The 21,059-nt window shown below is 39.2% G+C and overlaps 1 protein-coding gene across 1 annotated transcript in view; it reads right to left on the reverse strand.

The window, feature by feature from the left end:
- Window positions 1-5,591: 5,591 nt before the first annotated feature.
- Window positions 5,592-21,059, reverse strand: part of LOC140331893 (thyroglobulin-like) — a gene marked incomplete at its 5' end in the record, with an annotated part of 19,537 nt that continues 4,069 nt past the window's right edge. The window contains 12 exons of the mRNA XM_072413226.1: window positions 5,592-5,739; window positions 6,607-6,722; window positions 7,570-7,619; window positions 8,312-8,437; window positions 8,799-9,038; window positions 10,074-10,655; window positions 11,663-12,739; window positions 14,364-14,549; window positions 15,381-15,524; window positions 16,564-16,670; window positions 17,656-17,815; window positions 20,183-20,386. Of these exons, the coding sequence (XP_072269327.1) occupies window positions 5,592-5,739; window positions 6,607-6,722; window positions 7,570-7,619; window positions 8,312-8,437; window positions 8,799-9,038; window positions 10,074-10,655; window positions 11,663-12,739; window positions 14,364-14,549; window positions 15,381-15,524; window positions 16,564-16,670; window positions 17,656-17,815; window positions 20,183-20,386 (3,140 nt within the window). The remainder of the gene's footprint in view (window positions 5,740-6,606; window positions 6,723-7,569; window positions 7,620-8,311; window positions 8,438-8,798; window positions 9,039-10,073; window positions 10,656-11,662; window positions 12,740-14,363; window positions 14,550-15,380; window positions 15,525-16,563; window positions 16,671-17,655; window positions 17,816-20,182; window positions 20,387-21,059) is intronic.

Consider the following 21,059-nt stretch of genomic DNA (forward strand, 5'->3'; position numbering starts at 1 on the left):
TATTTTATCTATGTTATCTATTTTATCTATGTTATAGCTGCTTGTTTTGTTATCTATAATGCTCCTTGGAACATTATCGCAGGTAAACGCGTCCATTGTTTTCCCGCGTTTATAAATGCTTAAAAAAAATCGCTGTAAAAAGCGTCAAAACACACTATAGACATTTTCCAGTGGTTTAAATTTCAAACTTAAAGCCTCAGGTTAAATGCTGGGGAAACAGTCTGTCCCAGCCTTATGTGTAAATTTAGTAAAAACTTGTAACATAGTAACAAAGTAGATAGCAAATCTGAAATTTATTGTGAGATGTTATTTTTTTAACCAGAATTCTAATAACAAGTGAACAAAACTTGAGCAGTAGTGAGGTGGTAATACCTAAAACAGGTACAAACAACAAGCAAAGAAGAAATTCTCAGGAACATCAAGTAAACCACTCCAAAGGAACTCAGAGGAAATTCAAGTTAGTAATAATAAAAGATGCATACAAAGTTAAGGCTAAAACTTGAAAAAATTAATATATCTTATCACGTCAGCTGGTTTTTCTATTTGGGAGTGGTAATATATTGTTTTTGAGGACTAATTTTACTTTTTTTTTCAGCAGAATCAATTTTTTTGTATCTAATATTGTAGTAACTAATAGTCGGTAGTCTCTTAAGAACTGTCTATCTCAAACTTTTTAGCCTCAAGGAACCCTTGAAATAAATTTTAGATCTAGGAGAACCAGAAACCCTACTAAAACCAATTTATTGGGGGTTTGTAAGTACCTTACATTGTGAATGCCCCCACTTACAGACAGATAAAGAGTTCATTCCACTGCCTCCTTTAAATGACATTGGCCCCAGAACCATGCAGGCATCATCTAATAGAAGGTCAATCAGCCACAGCTCAATGAACCACTTGCAACCTGTAGAGGAACCCTGGTTGAGAACTGCATATAGTGTATTGATTTGGCCCTAATAACAGATTTCATTAGCATTGTGGTCAAAATCTTTGCCTGAAAAGAGACCAGTTTGATCCTTGATCCATCCATCTCTGTCCATATGGCTCTATAGACAAGTCAAAGGCAGTGAGCACAAAGTTATTTTCTGCTGTGTTCTCTTTTTATAAAAATCCTGCTGCTCTGGGAATCCTTTGTCCTTTGTAAGTTCTATTTAAATTGTCTATTTGCAATATATATATAATCTTTATCTAAATATGGTACTGTTAAAAAACTTACAGAAAAATAATACAATTGACCCCAAACCATCATATTAAATGAAATGTAGCTCAGAATCTCCTTTGGGACAGGATCAATAAAATCCACTTACTTTGGCAGGGCTGGCTGTGTGGTGGCTGCGATACCCAAAGATGAGAATTTAGATCACATGTAAATGTGGAAGTGGTGAACAGGTTGGTGTAACCCTTCTGACACACCAGCTGACACTTCTGTACTTTCTTCCCAAACTCCGGAATCTCAGAACAGAATATAGATCCATGTTTGATGTCCTGTATGCCAAATGGAAGTGAACACACCGGGGCTAGAAACAAGAGGTAACACTTTGTTATTAATAGTACTAAAAAACTAAATCACAGACACGTGTAAAAAAGAGCAGCTTTATGTGCAAAAACTTATCAATAAGAGTTATTTTAAATATAAATATATATATACATACAGTGGTACCTCAGAATAAGTCCGTTTAGAATAAGTCCAACTTGGTATGAGTCCTGTTTGGACACGAAATAACTTGCTTGGTATACAACCTCTGCTTGGTATACTTGTATGGGTCAAAATGAGTCATATCACCGAGCGCTACCCTTATTTACCTCTCTCGAGACAAAGCCACGATTGCCCACGAGCGTCAGTACGCCAGTTGCCACCATTCAGTAAACAACCGGCGCTATAACTCTCTGTGAATTACATAACATCTCTTACTCCCTTCTCAGCTCCATCCTAGTAGGCACTCTTCTCAGCAAGGTAAAGTGAGGTTACATTTTTATTTATTTCATCCATTTGCTTTTGTATTTATGTATTTTAGTATTAAGCAGTGTATAAATTATTTTATACAACCCCATTAATGTGTAATATGCCAATAACAATAGGAACAATAAGGAATGGATTATTCATTTTCCTTTTTTTCTTATGGGAAAAATTTGTTTGGTATAAATCCAAGGATCTGGAATGGATTAAGGATTTATTCCAATGTATGTATATATATATTTACATTTTATATTTAGAAATGTATATAGGGGCTGCCATATTTGCTCTTTCTATATGCTTGCTTGTGCTTAGTCTATGAGTTAAACAACCATTGTGTTCTCTTAGATATAGGTAAAGTGTATGTAAGGGCGTTTTTAAAAAAAAAAGTCTTAGATTCAGATAAAGAGGGAAAGGCTTAGACCCTCTGTTAGGTGTTCCTTGTTTCTTGTCTGTGTAGAAGTGATAGAATATTCATAAACGTAGTTTGTCACTTGAGCAAGAGGATCATCCAATGGGGAGAAATTTTCTATTATCTATAATAGATATTCCCTTAAAAGTGATGTGGTTTCCTTCCATTTCCCATTGCATCTCCATAGAGGATTAAATAATTTCCTTATCTACCCAAAATTATTGTGGTTACTAATTAAGTCTTTAAAGCAGCATTTCTCAACCAATGTCCCTCCAGAGGTTGCTAGAGGTTCCTTGAGCAATCTGTAAGGGTGACATTCTTCCCAATGGCCAACAATATAAGAGGAATTCTTCCCACTAACCACAATCCCAATAAACTGTGAGCTGTGGATTTAGTAATTATAGCAGGGTTCCCTGAAGACCTGGAGGGCATTTTAGGGTTCCCTCATATTAACAGTGTAGAGAAATACTGCTTTAGAGTTCAACAGACAATTCTACATGTAATATTATAAAAATGTCTATGAAAATATTCTATGAAAGAGTAGGACTTGTGCAAGTTCCATATATTTTTACTTTAAAATTAAGAATTACAATATTATCTCAAAATTTGACCTTACAATCATTTTAATAGACTTTTAATTTAAAGAGTGTATTGAACATATATTAGCACTTAACTTGATGATCACTGTTCATTGATTGTGATTTCTGTCCATTGACAGTGTTGATTATCTAACCTACTAGTAGTCTAAAAAAATAAAAAAATTACTGAAAATGATATCACTTGCAGATCTGATGTAGATAAATAGAATATACCCTGGCATGGGGATCCTGATCTTTCCGTCATGGTGACCCGTGTTCCAGCAGCTTCTTCTCCAGTTGAGAATAGGCAATAACACTCATTGCTATCCTGGTTGCATTGCTCTCGAGACTGAGTCCCGTCTCCACTGCAAGCAAGGCTGGTACCTTCACCTTGTGAATTATCTTCCAGCAATGTAGAACAAAGACGTGGACCTAAGGATGACATGGAATATTATCTTAGGTACAGAAATAACGCACAGCACATGTTCTCTCATTAAAAAGCCGGTACAACTTACAATTGATGGTCTCCAAGGTGTTTGCACCTTTTGATATCACTTCACCACTCACAGGACTCACACACCAGAAATCCATGTCTGATCTTTGTAAAGGAACATAATGTCCAGCCTAAAAAAAAACAACACATGGAATGTAAGGAAGCCACTTTTTATGAGATACAGATACCAACCTTATGACTTCTTACCTTTCAGAAACATTGGCAAATGTCCTATTGCTTACTGGCCTTGCTAGTAAAATGTTTTTAAATTGCAATGTCTAGTGTGGAAAAATTATTTCCTCCAATTTTTTGGAGAAAAGTAGCCAAAGGAAGAAGACATTTTAGGAAACACCTGTCTTCTATCTCATTGCCTAAGCTTTAAAGGAATGTTCCCCCCCTTATAATCTACCAGACCGTCCTCAAGAGTTGAGACGCCCCCTGAAACTCCAGCATTCTGTATAATGTGGCAAAAGGCCAGCAAACCCCAAGGGTAGCAACACCTCCACCAACCAAAGGAGACCAACAGACCTTTTTTCACTTCTTTGGCAGAGCCTGGTATTGCTTGTGCCAATGATGTATGGAGCCATATTATGGTGTGACCAACCAAATAGCCATACCTAAAGCTGATGATTCCTGATATGTGTTCCTTGCTACAAAGCAAGACTGGCAACCTCTGCAAAAAATTTAAAGTGCAGTTTTTACACTTTTGTAAAGCAGCATCTACACTGCACTAATGAATACTCCTGCCATACAGTTATGTTATGCAGTATGTGGCCAGATATGTGCACCATTTTTTCCTTATAGACGATATTTCAGGTGTGTTTTTAATGTGGAAAAATGGTGTCATCCAAAATCAAAAGCCCATTACATGTACTGAAGGCTAAGCTACTAATATGTGTCTGCCTCAGTTTTGTAAGTTCAGGATCCAGGTGTGGCTATAATTAATTTCAGCTGTTTTATAGTGTGCCACATCCACACTCTTACAGTCTTTTTATCAGTATATTTTGCTACATTATATATATATATTTATATGGAGCTGATTATTTTTACTATGTTTGCGGTACTGAAAGGTACCTTATCATGCACACTTTTTCTAATAGTAGAATATTAGTTTAATTTGTTGTGTTGCTGCCCTCTAATAAACATATCACTAATGCATTTTGATAAGTCTGTGCAATAAACACAAAAAAGATTAAACAAATAAATAAAAATAAAAAGTTTATTCTGCCAGAAATCATGTGAGACGATTACTTCCTATAATCATTGGTTTTGCTTCACTCCTGATCATTTTCATTGTTCTAAACACTTCCTGGGGACTACACATTATCACCCCATATAGTGTCCTGTATTAAGTTGTCAAAGCTTCTCCTCCATGGATACAATACATTGAGTAAATGTTGTCACCCTAGCACAGCAAATTGAAAGGAAAATAAATGAAAGTGTGAAAAATTAAAACTAATGTTGCCACTACAACTAAGGACAGGCACCATGCATATTTGGTATTAAGTTATGTATTATTTTGCCATTCCTGTGCTCATAAATGTAGGGGCCATCTTATATACACCCCCCCTCCACTATGTCCTTTTCCAGGAACCTCCATAATGTGTTTCCAGTGGGAAGCTTAGGTTGACTAAGTTAGGAAATGCTCATCTGTCCGGTGACTCCGTGCTGTACACCATCACAGTATAAAACCCTGTTTGTTCTGTCCAGAGATGTAATTTGCAGCAGCCAGGAGAACTAAGATACCAGCAGCCCCTGCTTCCCTTTAGCCGTGCGGCTTGATGGATTTTACGCATCCATTGTTAGGCTGTACAAAGCTGAAGGGGATTTGTTTGCATATTACATGTTACATATTACTCAGGCCTGCACTGCTATTGGCTGCTGGGACTTTAAAGCCTCTCTGCTCCCAGTCACTAGTTCCTGTTGTAGCGTATAGCTGAGCTAATCTGTGCTGAAGTGTTTTTTCTTCTGATTCACTGTTGCTGACCTTGCCTGTTCCTGACCTATTGTTTGTATATAGCCTGGACTGACCTTTTGCCTGTGACCCAGACTCTGCTTGTGTTTTGCCCTTGTGTACTTCGTTTGGTGGATGGATATTCGGTGTATGACCTCTGCTCAGTATTCTGGACTTGGCTCTGTTGGAATCTTGGTACTGCTTTATCTGTGGGCTCCTGGCTTGCTTACAGCCCATTCCCAGAAACTATCCCTTGCACAGTAATTCCTGGGAGCAACCGAGTGCTGGGAGACACATCCAATGTCCCGAGGCTGAGCGGGGGTGAGGACGGTGCTGACCAGGGCCTTACACCTACAGGGAGCATTACAGCACACAGGAAGCTCAAGATATGATTTTACCAATGAGCTGTAGTTAGAAAGATTGGCCTTCTACACTAGTCAACTGCTTAGTGAGTATGCAAACTTCCAAAAAAAAGGGTTGGTGTCCCATATCACATAAATGTAAAGGTGGTGTCATAGGAGGGAATGGAGGTTTGAAGTCACTAGGTTATGAAGTGTCAAATACGTGTATGGAAGTGTCACATCAGAGTATGGAGGAAGGGTGGAAAATTGAGGTATGTCTCATCAAGGTATGGAAGTGTCACATCAGAGTATGGAAGAAGGGTGGAAATTGGGGTATGTCTCATCAAGGTATGGAAGTGTCACATCACGGTAGGGGGGTGATTTTTCACATCATAGTATAAAGGGCTCACATTCAGATATGTGCACAAGATCTCACATTGAGTTACAGATGTACAAGTTTCCGAGGTAAGGTTGTACATTGGGTTGTGGGGATATCCCGTCTGGATGAGTTTTCACATCATGGTATAAAGGTGTTACACCTGGGTATAGAGGACACATCAGGGTATGGAGGTGAGGTGTTACGTCAAGGTATGGATATATCACATCTGGATATTGGGATATCACATTAGGGTATGTATGAGAGGTGCTGCTTTAGAGTATGGAGGTTAGGTGTTATATTCAGGTGTAACGGTGGTAAGATGACATGCCAAGGCATGGAGGTTAGATGTTGCAGCTTGTTAGACTTTTAAATCAGGGTATGGAGGCGAAGCGTTATATTCGGGTATGAAGGTAAGATAACACATCACAGTACGGAGGCGAGATGTCCAATTTTGTTATAGGTTTGTCACATCAGGGTTTGGATGTGTCACTTGATTACCTCTGTACACTTTGGTATGAATCCTTCTGACATGTCAGCTCTAACAGCAGAAGGTTTTCTTGGCAACCAGCTGGAGATCTTTGCCTTTGTTTCAGCTCGTTGGCATGATGTTTGGCCTATAGACAAAGCAAGTTTAAAGAACTAACAACATATTACCAACAATCAAACCATTGATCAAACCTAAAGCATTCTGAAACATTAATAAATGTTTTGATTTTGCACAGGCATTACTGGTGAACAATGACTTTTACATCGGAACAAAGCCAAACACAAATTATGTCAAACAACCTTGGAAATGTGATTTATGCAACACAGTATTTATTGTCATGCACGTGACATGTATTTCTAACACACATCACAATAAAGTGAACAATTCCCATGTATATAAGCAATAGCTAGAATTTGACCAGCAGTTAGAGCTGTATCAATCTGCTTTTGTCTTTGTGGTCCAAATTACTTGTATTGGGAGGAATCAGTTCTGAAATAAATGATAGTCTTGTGCATGTACAAGGCCCTGTCATCCTTGCTGAAAACAATGGGCCTGATTTAATAAAGCTCCCCAAGACTGGAGAAGGTAGACTATCATGGGGAACCCAGTGATCGAGCAAACCTGGAATGGATTTTTTAAATATTATTTGCTATTATTTGGCTAACATTTAAATCCTGGACCAGATCCATTCTTTTTGCTGGTTCTCCCTGTCTCCAGTTTTAGAGAGTCTAACTAAATCAGGCCCAAAAACTCAATGCAAGTGGAGGTCTTTTAATGTTAGGATAGTTACAAACATAGTCAATTGGAGTGAAAAAAGACATTAGACCATCAAGTTCAACCACCAGGGAAAGATATCTTTGCTTTTTTCTTCTTATAGGTCAGTTTTTCTTTCAGTATCTTTATTCTTATAATACTATACTAGAAAATATATAAGTTATAGACTTACACTGTGGGGGACCAGAAGTCTGTGATACCAGGGACCCATCCAGGTAACTTCCTTCATTATCCACACACCAATAGTGAGCTGGGGAAACAGAATATATTATATTAGCTATGCTTTATGCCATCATCTTGTTCAATAATGCAGATATTAGGCCAGATTTATGAAAGCTCTCCAAGGCTGGGGAGGATGCAGTTTTATCAGTGAAGCTAGGTAAGCCAACAAACCTGGAATGGATTTCTTAAAATGATTTGCCATTTGCTACCAGATCCATTCCAGCTTGCTGGATCATCCAGCTTCACTGATGAAAGTGCATCCTCTCCTGCCTTGGGGAGCTTTAATAAATCAGGCCTATAGTATCAAGTCTAATTTGGCTTTTATGAAACTTGCTTTACTTTTTGTTGATCACAGAAGAGTAAGTGACTGCTTGCCTGGTTTCCTAAAGGCCACATAGGAGGGAAAGTTGTGAACACTGGCATAATTGTCAACCTTTCTGAAACATAAAGAAAGCTAGTGGGTGGCTGACCTAACCCAGGACAAATTCTGTCCCTGGCACGAAGAAGGTTTCATCTTTGCTAATGTAAGCACTACAGAATCTATACTCCAGCACTGATTTTCCAATTTCTATTACGTTAAGATCATTTTCAATTAAAAATGTGTGGGACTGGCCCCTGCTCCCCTGCTGTCCGGTCTTTGTTCTTCTTATCTGCTTCCATATGACATCTTTAGCAATTCAGCCATAGAACCTTCTTAGAGAACAGTTCACCTTCTCTTACCAGTTCCTTGATAAAACTGCACAGGGCTCCAATTTCCCAGTCCATCACACTGAGGAACATATGGGGCGTATGATAGCTGCACAGTCTCTTTGCTACCAAATTGGCTTTCCTGGAAGAATTTCAAAGCTGCAAGATAAAAAGTACAAACGGTGGTTATAATATATTATAGATCATCACTTTGCAGTTGATTCTTTGTTACATGTTAAACCTCCAGAAGTTTACAATTTTGTAAAATTACAAGTTTATTTTCCTTCAAAGTCTGACTTGTTCATTGTACCCTTACAAAAAGCCTTATTATTTCTGTCTGCATTTTGTTTGAGAAATCTCCTTTTTATAGAAAATGGTGGAAATCTCCCTAATGTTGACATGAATAGCAACAACAACTGAATTGGAGTTCTATCCTTTTCACACTCAATGCTGCACTAAAACAATTTAGTTAGGGTTAGGATGGTCAATAATACCATCCTTCCTGTGACCATATACATACTTGAGTATGCCGCCAGCTGTATAGCGTACGTGTCCTTCCTCAAGAAATATTCAGTCAATGCAATGCCAGATTTCTGTTCCTTTGTATACATCAGATCCTTTTCCGACAGGCGTATTCCATTGGCCAGTAGGAAGCTGTACCCCAGGGGAAGACGGGTAACATTGGACTCAGCAATAATATTCTTGGCCTCTTCCATGAACTTTTGGGACTTCATTCTGGCTAGTTGACAAGTTCTGGGACCTGCAAAGATAAAAAAAAGTATATTAAAGATATATGTAAAAGTAATGGAGCTTGGACTCCAAGGCTCCAGTTGAGCTAACATCTCATTCCCTAAAACAGTGGTCCCCAACCTTTTGGACGTCACAGACCACTAAATTTACAGACTCAGGAACGTGCATACGCAGGGAGCCATATGTCATTCAAAGGGAAAGAAACTTCCCCCAGAGTGATGTCATGATGCCAGAACCTGCCCACCAGAGACACAACCCGCCCCCACCCTAGTTAGAACCCTAACACACTTTAATGTATTAGTATACTTGTATATAAATATATAGTTCCCATATTTCCATGACAAGCAACCCAATAATTTTCATTACCCAACTAATTAGGTTACAATGTCTGGCACCAAAAGCTTTGAAACTGTAAGGAATGACAAAATCATTACTTGTGTTTCTTATAGAAGACTCTCCATTTCATACCACTTGCTTAATATTGTACACAATTAGAAAGTTAGGATTGTGCCTGAATTCTTTTTGAAGAATTTGAATCTAGCACTGCTAATTTTGATACTGCTACAAACCAGGCTCAAATCCAGATGTGTGCTTTGTGCTGCAGTGAATTAGAAAAGCAATGGCCCTGTTTTATGTGCATTCTGGTCCATTAAAGTGCCGATGGTGTGAACAGGAACAATGTGGGGCTTATAGTAAGTATAATAACAGACTTTGATTTTAAAATCCATTAATTTTTTTTTAACCTCAACTCGCAATTAAATAGATCATATCCTTATATAAACCCATCAAAAATAATTTACTATTATTTACACAAGGAATAATTTATATTTTTCTATAATATGCCAAAGATAACAAAGCTTGTTTGATTATTAGTTAGCTATATGAGTGAAACCAGTAAATACCCCCCGTTTTAGAATTAATAAAGAACTAATATAAGGTTTATTTAAGGACAATATATGGTGTATTATAAATTTCTTTTTTATTTATAGTAAAGTTTTCTTGTTGAGATGTGGCAGCTGACAATCAAAAAAAATCTCCAACTCACATTTTGGGATCTTCTTTGACACAATTTCAGTTTCTGGAAGTTTCTGTCCATCAAGATCAACACACCAACAGTTCCTCTGCTCAATGTGGCCAAGGGGGGAAGAGAAATCACTGTAGGAACCTGGGTAGACACTCAAACTACCAGTTAATAATTTCCAAAAAACATTTGGGTTCAGCAGTAAATTATCAGATGGCAATTCTGTTATATTCCCAGACAGCACATCTTCTGGAAGATCGCTGAAGCTGGCATACTCGGAGAGCACGGGGAAGACATTTTGATGTCCTTGGTCATACAATTTTTGGAGAAAGTTGGAAAAACTCTGTGAAGTTGCCTCCTTATATGTCAGCAGTATGCTGAAAGTTTCTGGGAAGGAGATATTTGCAATCAGTGTTCTCCATCTTTCATACAACTCAAAGGCTTTTTCGGTGGGCCCACTGCACTGCACAGTGCTCCATTCACCACTAAGGGTACACTGAGGAATGTAAACTTCCGAAGGCTCAGAAAGTTCTGCAGGACCAGATAGCAGGCTATTAGCTGCTTGAAGAAAGGCATTGCTGGCAGCCAATTGGCAATAACTTGGACCTAAAAAGGACAAAATGATGGAAGTCATGAATATATATATCAAATTACTATTCCCCAAATATTCATCTTTCAAACTCAGAGCTCTCTGATCATTGTTCCTCTACATCTTTTAGGTTGTTTTTATAAATCTTATACAATACATTTACAGTATCTTCTCCCAATGAGGCTGATTTTTTTTTTAACATTAAGCACAGCTATCCTGACTTCTGGGGCCTTATCGTAGGTGTGGGTGATATAACAGGACCCATCCTACAGCCTCCTGGGTAAGTTTAGTTACAATATGAATACTCGGAGGCTATATTGCATTCACAGTCAAAATGTAGTGTTAAATCAGATGACTGGATGAAAGAATATGGAAGGAGAGATGGTTCTTGGTGATGTTTTTAACCAAGATGTCTATATGGAAAAAGAGAAAATGCTTCAGAAGGAGTTGAGGGTATTGGACCATTGGAAGGAAAGTGGCTGGTATGTCAGATCTAGGGTCTTCTTTTAAGACAAACTACAGTAAAACCATATATTGGCCAAATACAAAAGGTATGCCTACTTCTACTTCAATCTTGATAATTGTCTTTGTATTTCCTCCAGATTTCTGTAGTTATCCACAGTGAAACTTTGTGTTTGTGCAAAAATTCCCTGCAAAAAAAGCCCAATCACTTCTGCACTTTATCTCCACCAATTTTTTTTCAGTCTGTCTGTAATTGAAGGATCTGATGGGTCCCACTCATATATCTGCTTTATGCACAGGCCATCTAAGCCCATCATTACTTTTACAAGGTTACAAAATTTTATTAAATAGGTAGCAAATCAAAATACCCAATTGGGTTATCCAATTGCCATAATCCAATGACCACTATGTTAAGCGCATTACATAGGTATTACAAGCTAATTTAGTAAATATACAGCCTCATGTCTTTGAAATGCCTTGGCAAATGGTCATGCTCCTTTTTTTACTTACATTTGGTTATGATTTAATTACCTCTAAATATATCAGAAAACTTGAAACTTACATTGAATATTTTCTCCAGACAGTTTCTGAGTTCCTTCTATTGTCCTGCCCTCTAAATCGACACAAAAGCAGTGTTTGCCTGCACATTGCACTGTTCTGTAGTTTCCATTCTGATCACAAGCTGGAATGAACAAATCAGATCCAGCAGGTTGACTTTTCCTTAAGAGTATTTGAGCTTCTCGTTCCTTCTCACACTTTGAGGGACATTTTGGTTTCTTGTCTGATGTTCTTGATCCTGGAACTTCCCGTCCTTGGTCATCCACACACCAACACTCAGACTGACCGCACTGAATTTCTTCATATCTGCCTTCTTGTGTACAAGTCGGGACAAACACCTCCTGGTCTTTTCTACAGTCTTTAGCAGCCATTATTATCTTTACAGCCTCAAGAACATCCTCAGCAATGTTTGGTGGCATAGAAACAACATCTCGGAGTAAGACTGAAAATTCTTTAAGTTCTAAAATAGATGAAAAAAACCCAACTCCTTTCTGGTTTTCCTGCAAATTTACAGTGCGTCCAAAACTTGCCAGGATGGGTTGGTTGAGATCAAAGAATGGTTTTGAGGTGTTGGAATCACGACTCAAATAAGAATCTTCTTCAGAAGAAAATAACTTAGCAAGCTCTTTAAAGTTTCCTCCGCTGTACATTCCCGTTAAACCAATCTGCTGGAAAAAATCACTAAAACTGAATTTGTTTTTTGTACCTATTGCTCCTGTAAAGTTAAATGAACCCAAATTTTTTAGATATTTGCCACCAAACAAATTCTGCTGAAATCTGACAGGGTTAGAGGTGAATTGCAGAGCAAGTTTTATCTGTTCTTTGGATTGGAAAAGCCCTCCAATCATTTCAACAAGAAAGCTCTTGAGAGGAAGCCCCACAATTTTCGCCAGTTCAAACTGAAGTCCAGAATCTGAGAAGGTTTCCATGATGTAGGACGGACAGAAATTAAAACTTATCTTAGACCCCGATTCCTCCTCTTGTGTTAAGAACAAATTTTGTTGGGCAAAGTGGCCTGAAGGTCCGTAGAATAGAGTAGAAAGAGCTTGTCGTCTTTTCATAGGGCAGCTCTGGTAGTTATCTGTATATGCAAATAAAAAGGAAACAAGGTAGAGATTTAATCTACCAATCACTTAACAGACTTTTGAGAAAGTTAGGTTAAAATTAGGTATGATAAACGTAAATATAGACCATCATATTTCATAATTAAGACCATCATATTTCATAATTTCAATATTAATTTATTTTTCTATGGTAGCTTGATAGAAGAATTTAAATATCTGAATGGATCCTGAGCAACATGTCCCTCTTTCTTTTCTTTTGTAGGGTCTAGTACATACAAAATGATGCCATCTGTCAATTTTGCACTCAAATGGGCAATCTGATCAATTTTCCAAGTCATTAACCATTCATCCAAAATACTGAACTATGTATCATATTTTGTTCCTCTAACCACTTCCTTTACTCAATGGAATTCAGATTGAATTTATTGATTGTTCATACACAATACTTGTTTACTCTCGTTCAACATAAACCAACATGTCCAGCCTATGCATATCCTATTGGTAACCCAAAATTGTACTTTTTTTTGTAGATTCCCTGTAAATTCACTTTGGATATTTTTATTGGATTGTAAGTGAATATTTTTTCATACTGAGGGATCGGGGGTTCAACAAAAGGAATAATAACTGGGTTATTTTTTTTTTTAATTCTGCTTTGTTACACAATATTGTACTTTTACTTTAAACAGGTGCCGGACAATTACAAAAAAAAGAAAAGAAATCAGAGAGAGGGAAAGAATAATAAATTCTATAAACTCAGACCATATCTCAATTCCTTATATGCAGCTCCCCAAATCATTGGCGTCTAGGTATAGTGTATATTTGTAGGATCACAAAAGTTTAAATACACACATAAGGAATTAATGTTTTGCAGCAAGGCAAGGCCTAATAACCATGGAGTTTAATTTGTCATGGTAGATTTAGTTTCACTCAGTAATGTAGACACACCATAGAGAAAACCTGTACAATTCCTCAACACAAAAGTCCCAACACCAAACATACAGACACACCAACTCCAAGCATACACCAAATATCCTGATATCATGGGGATATATATCTGTGCCTTTAGTAGGAATGAAATGAGACTGCAGTTGTCAGCTTTGAATCCAGGCAGGAGACAGGTCAGTCCCTATGTTGGTCCTACACCCTAAAACAGAGCATTTCTTCTCTGACCGGGAGCAATTACATCTAAATAACAGCACACACATCTATCCTTTAGGAGTAAGGATACGTACACACGTCAGATGATTCTTGTCAGATTCTAGCTTCTAGTTCAGACGACAATCTAAGGCGTGTACAGCGGCTGTCCAATGTCGCTCATGGATCTGACCTGGCAGATCTACAAAAGATGAACGACCGCAATGCGAGCGAAGGGGAGAGAACACAGTGGGGTGCCGCTCACTCATTCTCCCCCCTCTCCATGGAGCAGAACGTTCATGGATCTTTCAGCCTTTTATCGTTGGAAAAGATTTTGAAAAGTTCAACGACAAAAATCTAACATGTGTACATAGCCTAAGGCTTCACTTTTTTTATACATCATATAGTATCAACTGGACATTCAGACTCTTACAATGTCCACTTTGACTGATTCTCCTGAACAAAGAAATGATTGAAGAACACATTCTAGTATGTTTGTATGCATACCACATTGAGGAGGCTTCCCCACCACTCGAGATCCATAGATCTCCCGTCCGTTGAGGTCAACACACCAGCAGTGTCCACCGTCCTGGCACTGGACAGGCACAAAGTCACCATTTTCATCACACGTTGGCACATAAATCTCCCCTATTTGGGATGCAGTAAATCTCTGGATTTCACAAGTTGCAGGACCTATGAAGGAGGCAAATGGACCCAGAAAACGTGATTAGCAGCATACATGAAACTTCAGAGGGAAACAAAGACAGTAAACTGCTGTTGAACACCGCTACCTTCACCTTCCTACTTTGCACCCTGCCAGACTAGAAGGGCTCAACCATTTATTTTTATTACTGTGTCTCCATTGGAGAGATTCTAGTCTTGGTGGCATGAAAAAAGGAAAATCCTAACAATTGTCATCATAACATGTTTTCCTAATTCTCCATAAGAGACAAGGAAGGTAATGACATTTTGAGTGTCCTGATCTTTGAAGAGGGACTGTCACTTTGCCGATTCAGATCAGTTGCCTGTTTCTGATTCACAACATCAAGCCCCCCATCCCCATAGCCAGAGGTGTCAGTTATTCTTGCTCCCTTGCTCATGTAGAAGTTCACCCACCCAATATCAGAGTGTACCAGACTGGTGTCACTGCCCCTTCCTCCAACAATGTTTGGACAAGATAATTGGGCTATTGGGAGCTATTGGGAGCCACTGCTGCTGTGCCCAGAAGCGTCAAATTGACAGTGTCCCTTTGATACTGAGCAGCAGCGTGCAAAGAAATTGGTGGGAGGCATATCAGTATCACTTTATTAGTGTTTAATTCTAAAAACTAGATCACTATTGGCTGATCAAAGTCACTTTCTTTCTATTTACCTAAATTAATGGCCTCTCCACTGTGCTTTGTCTTGATGTTGTACTAAAGACATGTGTGGTATAAAAGTAACAGCTGGAAAAACCTTAGCATTGAATGAATTGTAACTTCACCCTAAAACAGCCACCCCATGCTAGTTCTGTTCTGGTACTTACATCTGAATTTTCCAGACGTGATGAGCTGTACCCCTAGAAATCGTCTTTGCAGGATCCGATAGATGGCGGTTTCAGTGAATGTGCGTGAACGGGTGAGTCTAGAGAAAATCGTGTCGTAGATTTCGTCAAGAAGAAGCTCTACACCTAAAAAATGGCAAAGAAGGATAAATGTACACAATTCATACATGGAAGTGGTTGGGGACCAGGCCATACATGGGATTCATCTGCTGTATACATCCTGATATGACATTATATTTGCCTCCCCCAACCTTTTTTGCTCCATGAACTAGGAAAGTTGGGAGGAAGGGGGATTGTATATTCAAGGTCATGATATATGATCTAATAAATAGCAAACCTCACCATTGGGTAATGCAAATGTATGCATTGTTCCTGTGTTTGCGGTGGAGTTCTTTCTCCAGGGAAGGGAAAGAAACCAGGAACCGTGCCACAGCAGCTAGTAAACACATGCGCATAATGGTTCGCAACCACTTCTATTTGGTTAAATGGATTAAATGGGGCTCATTGGAGTTAACCACAAGTCTGGAATGGCCCTTTGTTTCCTAAGACAAGCTTCCGTACCAAACAGCATAGCCAGGTCAGTGACCAAACCTTTGCCTAACTTTGCTGATATACCTAACCAACAAAGCTTAGTCACTAATCAGCGGAGCTTCTTTGCCTTATACCACCCTACCTTCCCCACCAAGCAAACTCTGAAGAATTTCCTTGTGGCTTACTCTGGAATCTCAGCCATTGCTTGGAAGGCTGTTGGTTGCAATGAGTTGACCCAAAGACATATGGTGAATACACAAATTTGCATATCAAATATTGAGCAGCTAACACATAGATGGCTTGTGTGTCCAGTGCAAGGAAACCAAAAAAATGAATTTCCTTGCACATGATTGGCTAGCTGAAGTCTGCAGAGCTTCACCTCATTCACTATGTCTCCCAACAGGAAATAGGGGCACCTATCTCTTTGACCTTTTTGCAGATTTGGCCCAGATGTGTCTCATGACATATGGAAACCAGAGACAGCCAGTCAATTCGCATATTCAGAGAAGGTCAGCAGAGGTGCCCGATGCATTCCTCTTCCTGAGGAAGTGACTCTTCCTGGCAGCTGTACAATAACACTAAACTGGACTTGGTGACGTTAACTGAGAATATTCTAGACTCTGGCTGCACTCACCGGTTCCCGCCAGCTCACGGCCAAGACGATCAGCGCAGTAACAATATCCCGAAATCTCTGGGAAAGATTCCCGCAGGGAACTGAATGACTTGAAGGAATCTGGAGACCTATGAGAGGAAAAGGATAAGGATACCAATCAAGAGCCCGGGCCCCGAGATCTTATCTGACCGGCTGAAATTCTGCAAGAATGAATGTTAATGGAGGATTTACCAACACTACATCTTATATATTCCATCTCAGCCAGATCTTTTGTCCTTCCAAGTGTATAAAAACATTCCAACAGCAGCGGGGAAAATAACACTTACATTCTATAGAACACAGTTAGCAATGTCAGCCCAGATAATGCCTTCATCTGCTTTTCTCTCCAAAAAGAGGAGCCCTTGTTGTTCGGGCAATGTTTGGGATCACCATCTACTTCCAAAACTGAGCTGCCAGGTATAGGGGCTGTGTCTTATATATTTATATATATATTAACCAAAATTACTATGGGTGGGGTTGGGTTTATGGCAAAATGTCACATGTCAAATTAAAAAGTATGAGGGTTTTTGGTAAATAAAAGTCTGGAAACCCATTTTTAAAACTCCTAAATTTTGAAGCTGATTGCAAAATCTCTGAGCATAGTGTTGCCACTAAAATTGCCGGGGAGTCAGAAGGTCAGAGGGTTGGTGGGAACATATCCCAAGCGAAAAAAGCATGTAACTTTCTGAAAAAAAAACTGACTATATTTTAACCATGATTTACAAAAAACATACTTTCTTGTGGTTTTTTTATTTGGGATATGTTCTTATAGATCAGCCCCCTTCCCCCAGCACCACAGAAATTAGCTGTCCAGCAGTAAAAGAAACATTCAAACATGTATACAGAAGCTGAGAACAGAGAAGATCTGACCCCGTCAGTATGCTGCTTCTTCTTTTACTGTCAAATCACAGGCTGTGTGAGGGACAAGACCAGTGACAGCAAAATCCAGGTCAAATGAGTCAGTGCTGTGTAAATCTCAGAACAGGACTGGCCAAAATTCCAACACAGCCCCCATTTAAGTATTTCATGTATATGTGATCATTGTATAAAATATAATTGTTTTCAGACATCTACCTGCTGAATGTTGTCAAAAGATCAACCACCATCTGGTCTGTTGTATTGACGAGTTTGCACTGGACAGGATGAAAGTCGCCATTGTCAGAGCAATGAGGGGGAACCTTCTCCCCGACATCATGCAGAATCCGACGATCTCTAACAGCACACCTCTTGGGGCCTGAAACATCATGCAAAATTCAATCATCAAATGATGTACAATCATAAAGGGATATGTTTATTGATCGGTCACATAGATCATTTCCTTATGATCAAAGCTAAAATATTTAAATAGTAAAAATATTTTCTTTTTGTTTTTTGTGTTCTGGATAATATGACACAATCAATATAAAAATGATGTAGCTTTCTCTTCATCCAGCAGGGGGAGCACTAGTATATGTTTCATATGTGAAGCATCGTGTTACTCTCAGCTGTGCTGAAATAACTTTACAGATCACATCAGTGACTCCCCATTTATCAGAGATCGCAGTAAGAGGTTTCTATAAGACAAAGGAACGTGTGTCTGCCTTTGTCTTGTACTGTACATACCTGAGGTGTAAAGGGGCGGGAACAGGTGGGAACACTATGCCCTCACTTTTTTCGTGAATGGGCATGTGTGCCCACTCTTACTTTGCAATGAATTCTTTGGTGGTCCACGGCTCTGGCCGGTCCAACCCTCCGCGGGGTGAGGAGAAGGATACTGCTGGAAGGGGCCACACTGGCCAGAGACGCAGACCATGTCTCTTATATGGATCGCAGGATGGTGGGCAGGTTGTCTCATGAACACATCCTGCCCACTCTCTTATGGCAGGCTCAGACCTGTGATGGGAGAGTGGGTGGGTTCTGGCATCATGAAGTCACTCTGGGGGAAGTTTCTTCCCCTTTGAGTGACACATAGGCAGGGGTGTAGTGGGGCGGGCACGCCCCCTCTTCTTTTTTTACGACTTAACCCTGGTACCTACCCACATGTTGATGACTGCGACCTAACCAGCTTTACTAGCACTCGTACCCCTGGAGCCCAGTGCCTCTGTCTCCAACTTCAGAATTACCAGGGGGCTAAGCAGCTGACTTAATCACTTTGTGTATCCACCAGGTAAGTGATAGTCAGCTCTCATACTTACCTGTCCAAATAACTATTCCACCAGTTATTGTTGTAATAAAAAAGAAATGCGGTCAAATGGAGAATCTTCCCCAACACTTCAAGGTATGTCAAATGCCTGGTCCCACTCTGCATACTTTAGATCCATCCCCCAGTGTTAGTACAGGACACTGTTAGTACAGTCCCGTGGGGCAAGTGAACTGACCCCATCACTTTGGCTAGCAGGTACAAGGTACCAGGTACATAATACCCTAGTTCTGATTCTTACCTGTCCAAACCACCATGCCACCAGTCTTTATTGTATTAAAGAAATCCTGCCAACTATAGAATATTGTGCAGCCAACACTTCCGAGAATGTTTGACCTTGTTTTGTGCCCCATGGATCCATCCAGCACCCCCAACTTTAGCGTTACCAGGGGCCTGAGTGGCAGACCCTATCACCAGGATATCCACCAGGTAAGTTATTGTCAGCTCTGATACTTACCTGTCCAACTGAACAATCCAGCAGTCAATATTGTATGTTAGATGCTTGGCCCTGCTTTGCGTCTCGTGGATCCATCCACCCTTCATTAGGACACACTGCTAACAAAGTACCTAGTTGATGAAACCACAACATGCAGCAAGGGTCTCAGAAGTGTTGCATGCAATTTTATTAAAACCCAACCCCCCCCCCCCTTTTTTTTCCAAATTTTTAGGTTCAGGTGTTTCACCATAGAAAGAGATTCTAGACAATTAGATATTCTGGTCTTCTATGCTTGGAACACTTTAAAGTAGGTCAATTTCTTTTCTATCAAGGCTGGGCCCCTATGCCCCAATACAACTTCATAACCACATAGTTTCATGAGTTTGGCAAGGTGGAACTTCCAAGGAGACATGACTTCTTTGACCTCAATCCTAATGAACCCCTTGGAGTTAATCAGAACATCATAACAAGCCAGGCCTGTTTGTCCAACATCAATTGTTCTTTTGGCTAAATGGACACACAATCCCATAGGGCCCCCCTTTCTCGAGGACTGGAGGCTGTTATAGTGTCAGTAAAGGGGCAACCGCCCATAAATGCCCCTGGTTTTGCAGTGGGATGTCCAATGATCCCATATTGGTGTGATAGGTTTAATATACAGTGGTAGGTAATTTGTTAGCCTCATATAGATACTGTTTATAATTTATAAATAAATTATTTATAATTTATAAATAATACCAATATTAAACTTTTGACAGTATAGTGTACAATTTATTAAGGTATGAGTTATTTAAAGTACGAGCCTGCATCATTCCCTAAAAGAGCAGTTGTGGATACATAATGACGACTTCTACAAGATTTTGATAGGTAAATCAGATGTTCCAACTGTATAATTGTCCATCTGGACATTCTTATTAAATACAATTCACCAGCAACGTTCTGAAAAAGTACAGAATTATTATTTTTATATATTTAATTGTAAAACTCACACTGCACAGGTCGGCCCATCTGTCGTGTTCCATAGATCTCCATCCCCTCGTTGTCCACACACCAGCACTCTCCGAGCTGGCGGTCACATTGCACTTCTTCATATTCACCAGAATTTTTACATTGCGGGATATAGGAGGTCGAAGTGCTGTTGATATATCCACTGACTAAGATCTGCTGCTTTCTGAGCTGGCAAAAGGATAGGCCTATAGAAAAGATGTGTATGTCATCAACCAGGGCTACCCACATTATAAAAAGCCACCAAAATATAATCACTTCCTCCTTGTAATATTTCAAGAGCCTGTATGCTTATATACACTAAAGATATACATGTGTAATTTGCATGCATGTCTATGATCACATGTGATTTCTTGGAGCTACAGTTAGCAATTATCATCATCAGTGCACTCAGTGCATCATTAAACATATTGATGATAACAATATTGATGTACATCACAATATAAAGTAGTACAAGCCACAATATTCAAAAAATAGGACAGCTATGTGGTCACAGAATGCGGTCATGTTTAATTAAACAATAAAGAATATAATTGTACAACTTCTGTAAATGCATCCAAAACACACATAAAGGCCGTTGGGATGTTTGGATTTGTGTTGTGGGGAATTCATTGCATTCTAAGCCTCGATCTCTAATTACACATATGACGAGGCTGTGGATGTGGGTTGGAAATCTACATTGTTTAATTAACATTGTTCAAAGTCCTTCGAAGTTTATCTAATTCTGAGAACTAAGATGTAATACATTGGAGGTCTGTGAAACAAATTCCTTAGTGTATACACCAATGAAGTGACAATGCTTATATGGTGTTACTATGATGGGTACGTTGTCTTTCCTAAGGAAGCAAATATATACCGAAC

The sequence above is a fragment of the Pyxicephalus adspersus genome, chromosome 5 (assembly GCF_032062135.1).
Source record: "Pyxicephalus adspersus chromosome 5, UCB_Pads_2.0, whole genome shotgun sequence".
NCBI classification, from domain to species: domain Eukaryota; kingdom Metazoa; phylum Chordata; class Amphibia; order Anura; family Pyxicephalidae; genus Pyxicephalus; species Pyxicephalus adspersus.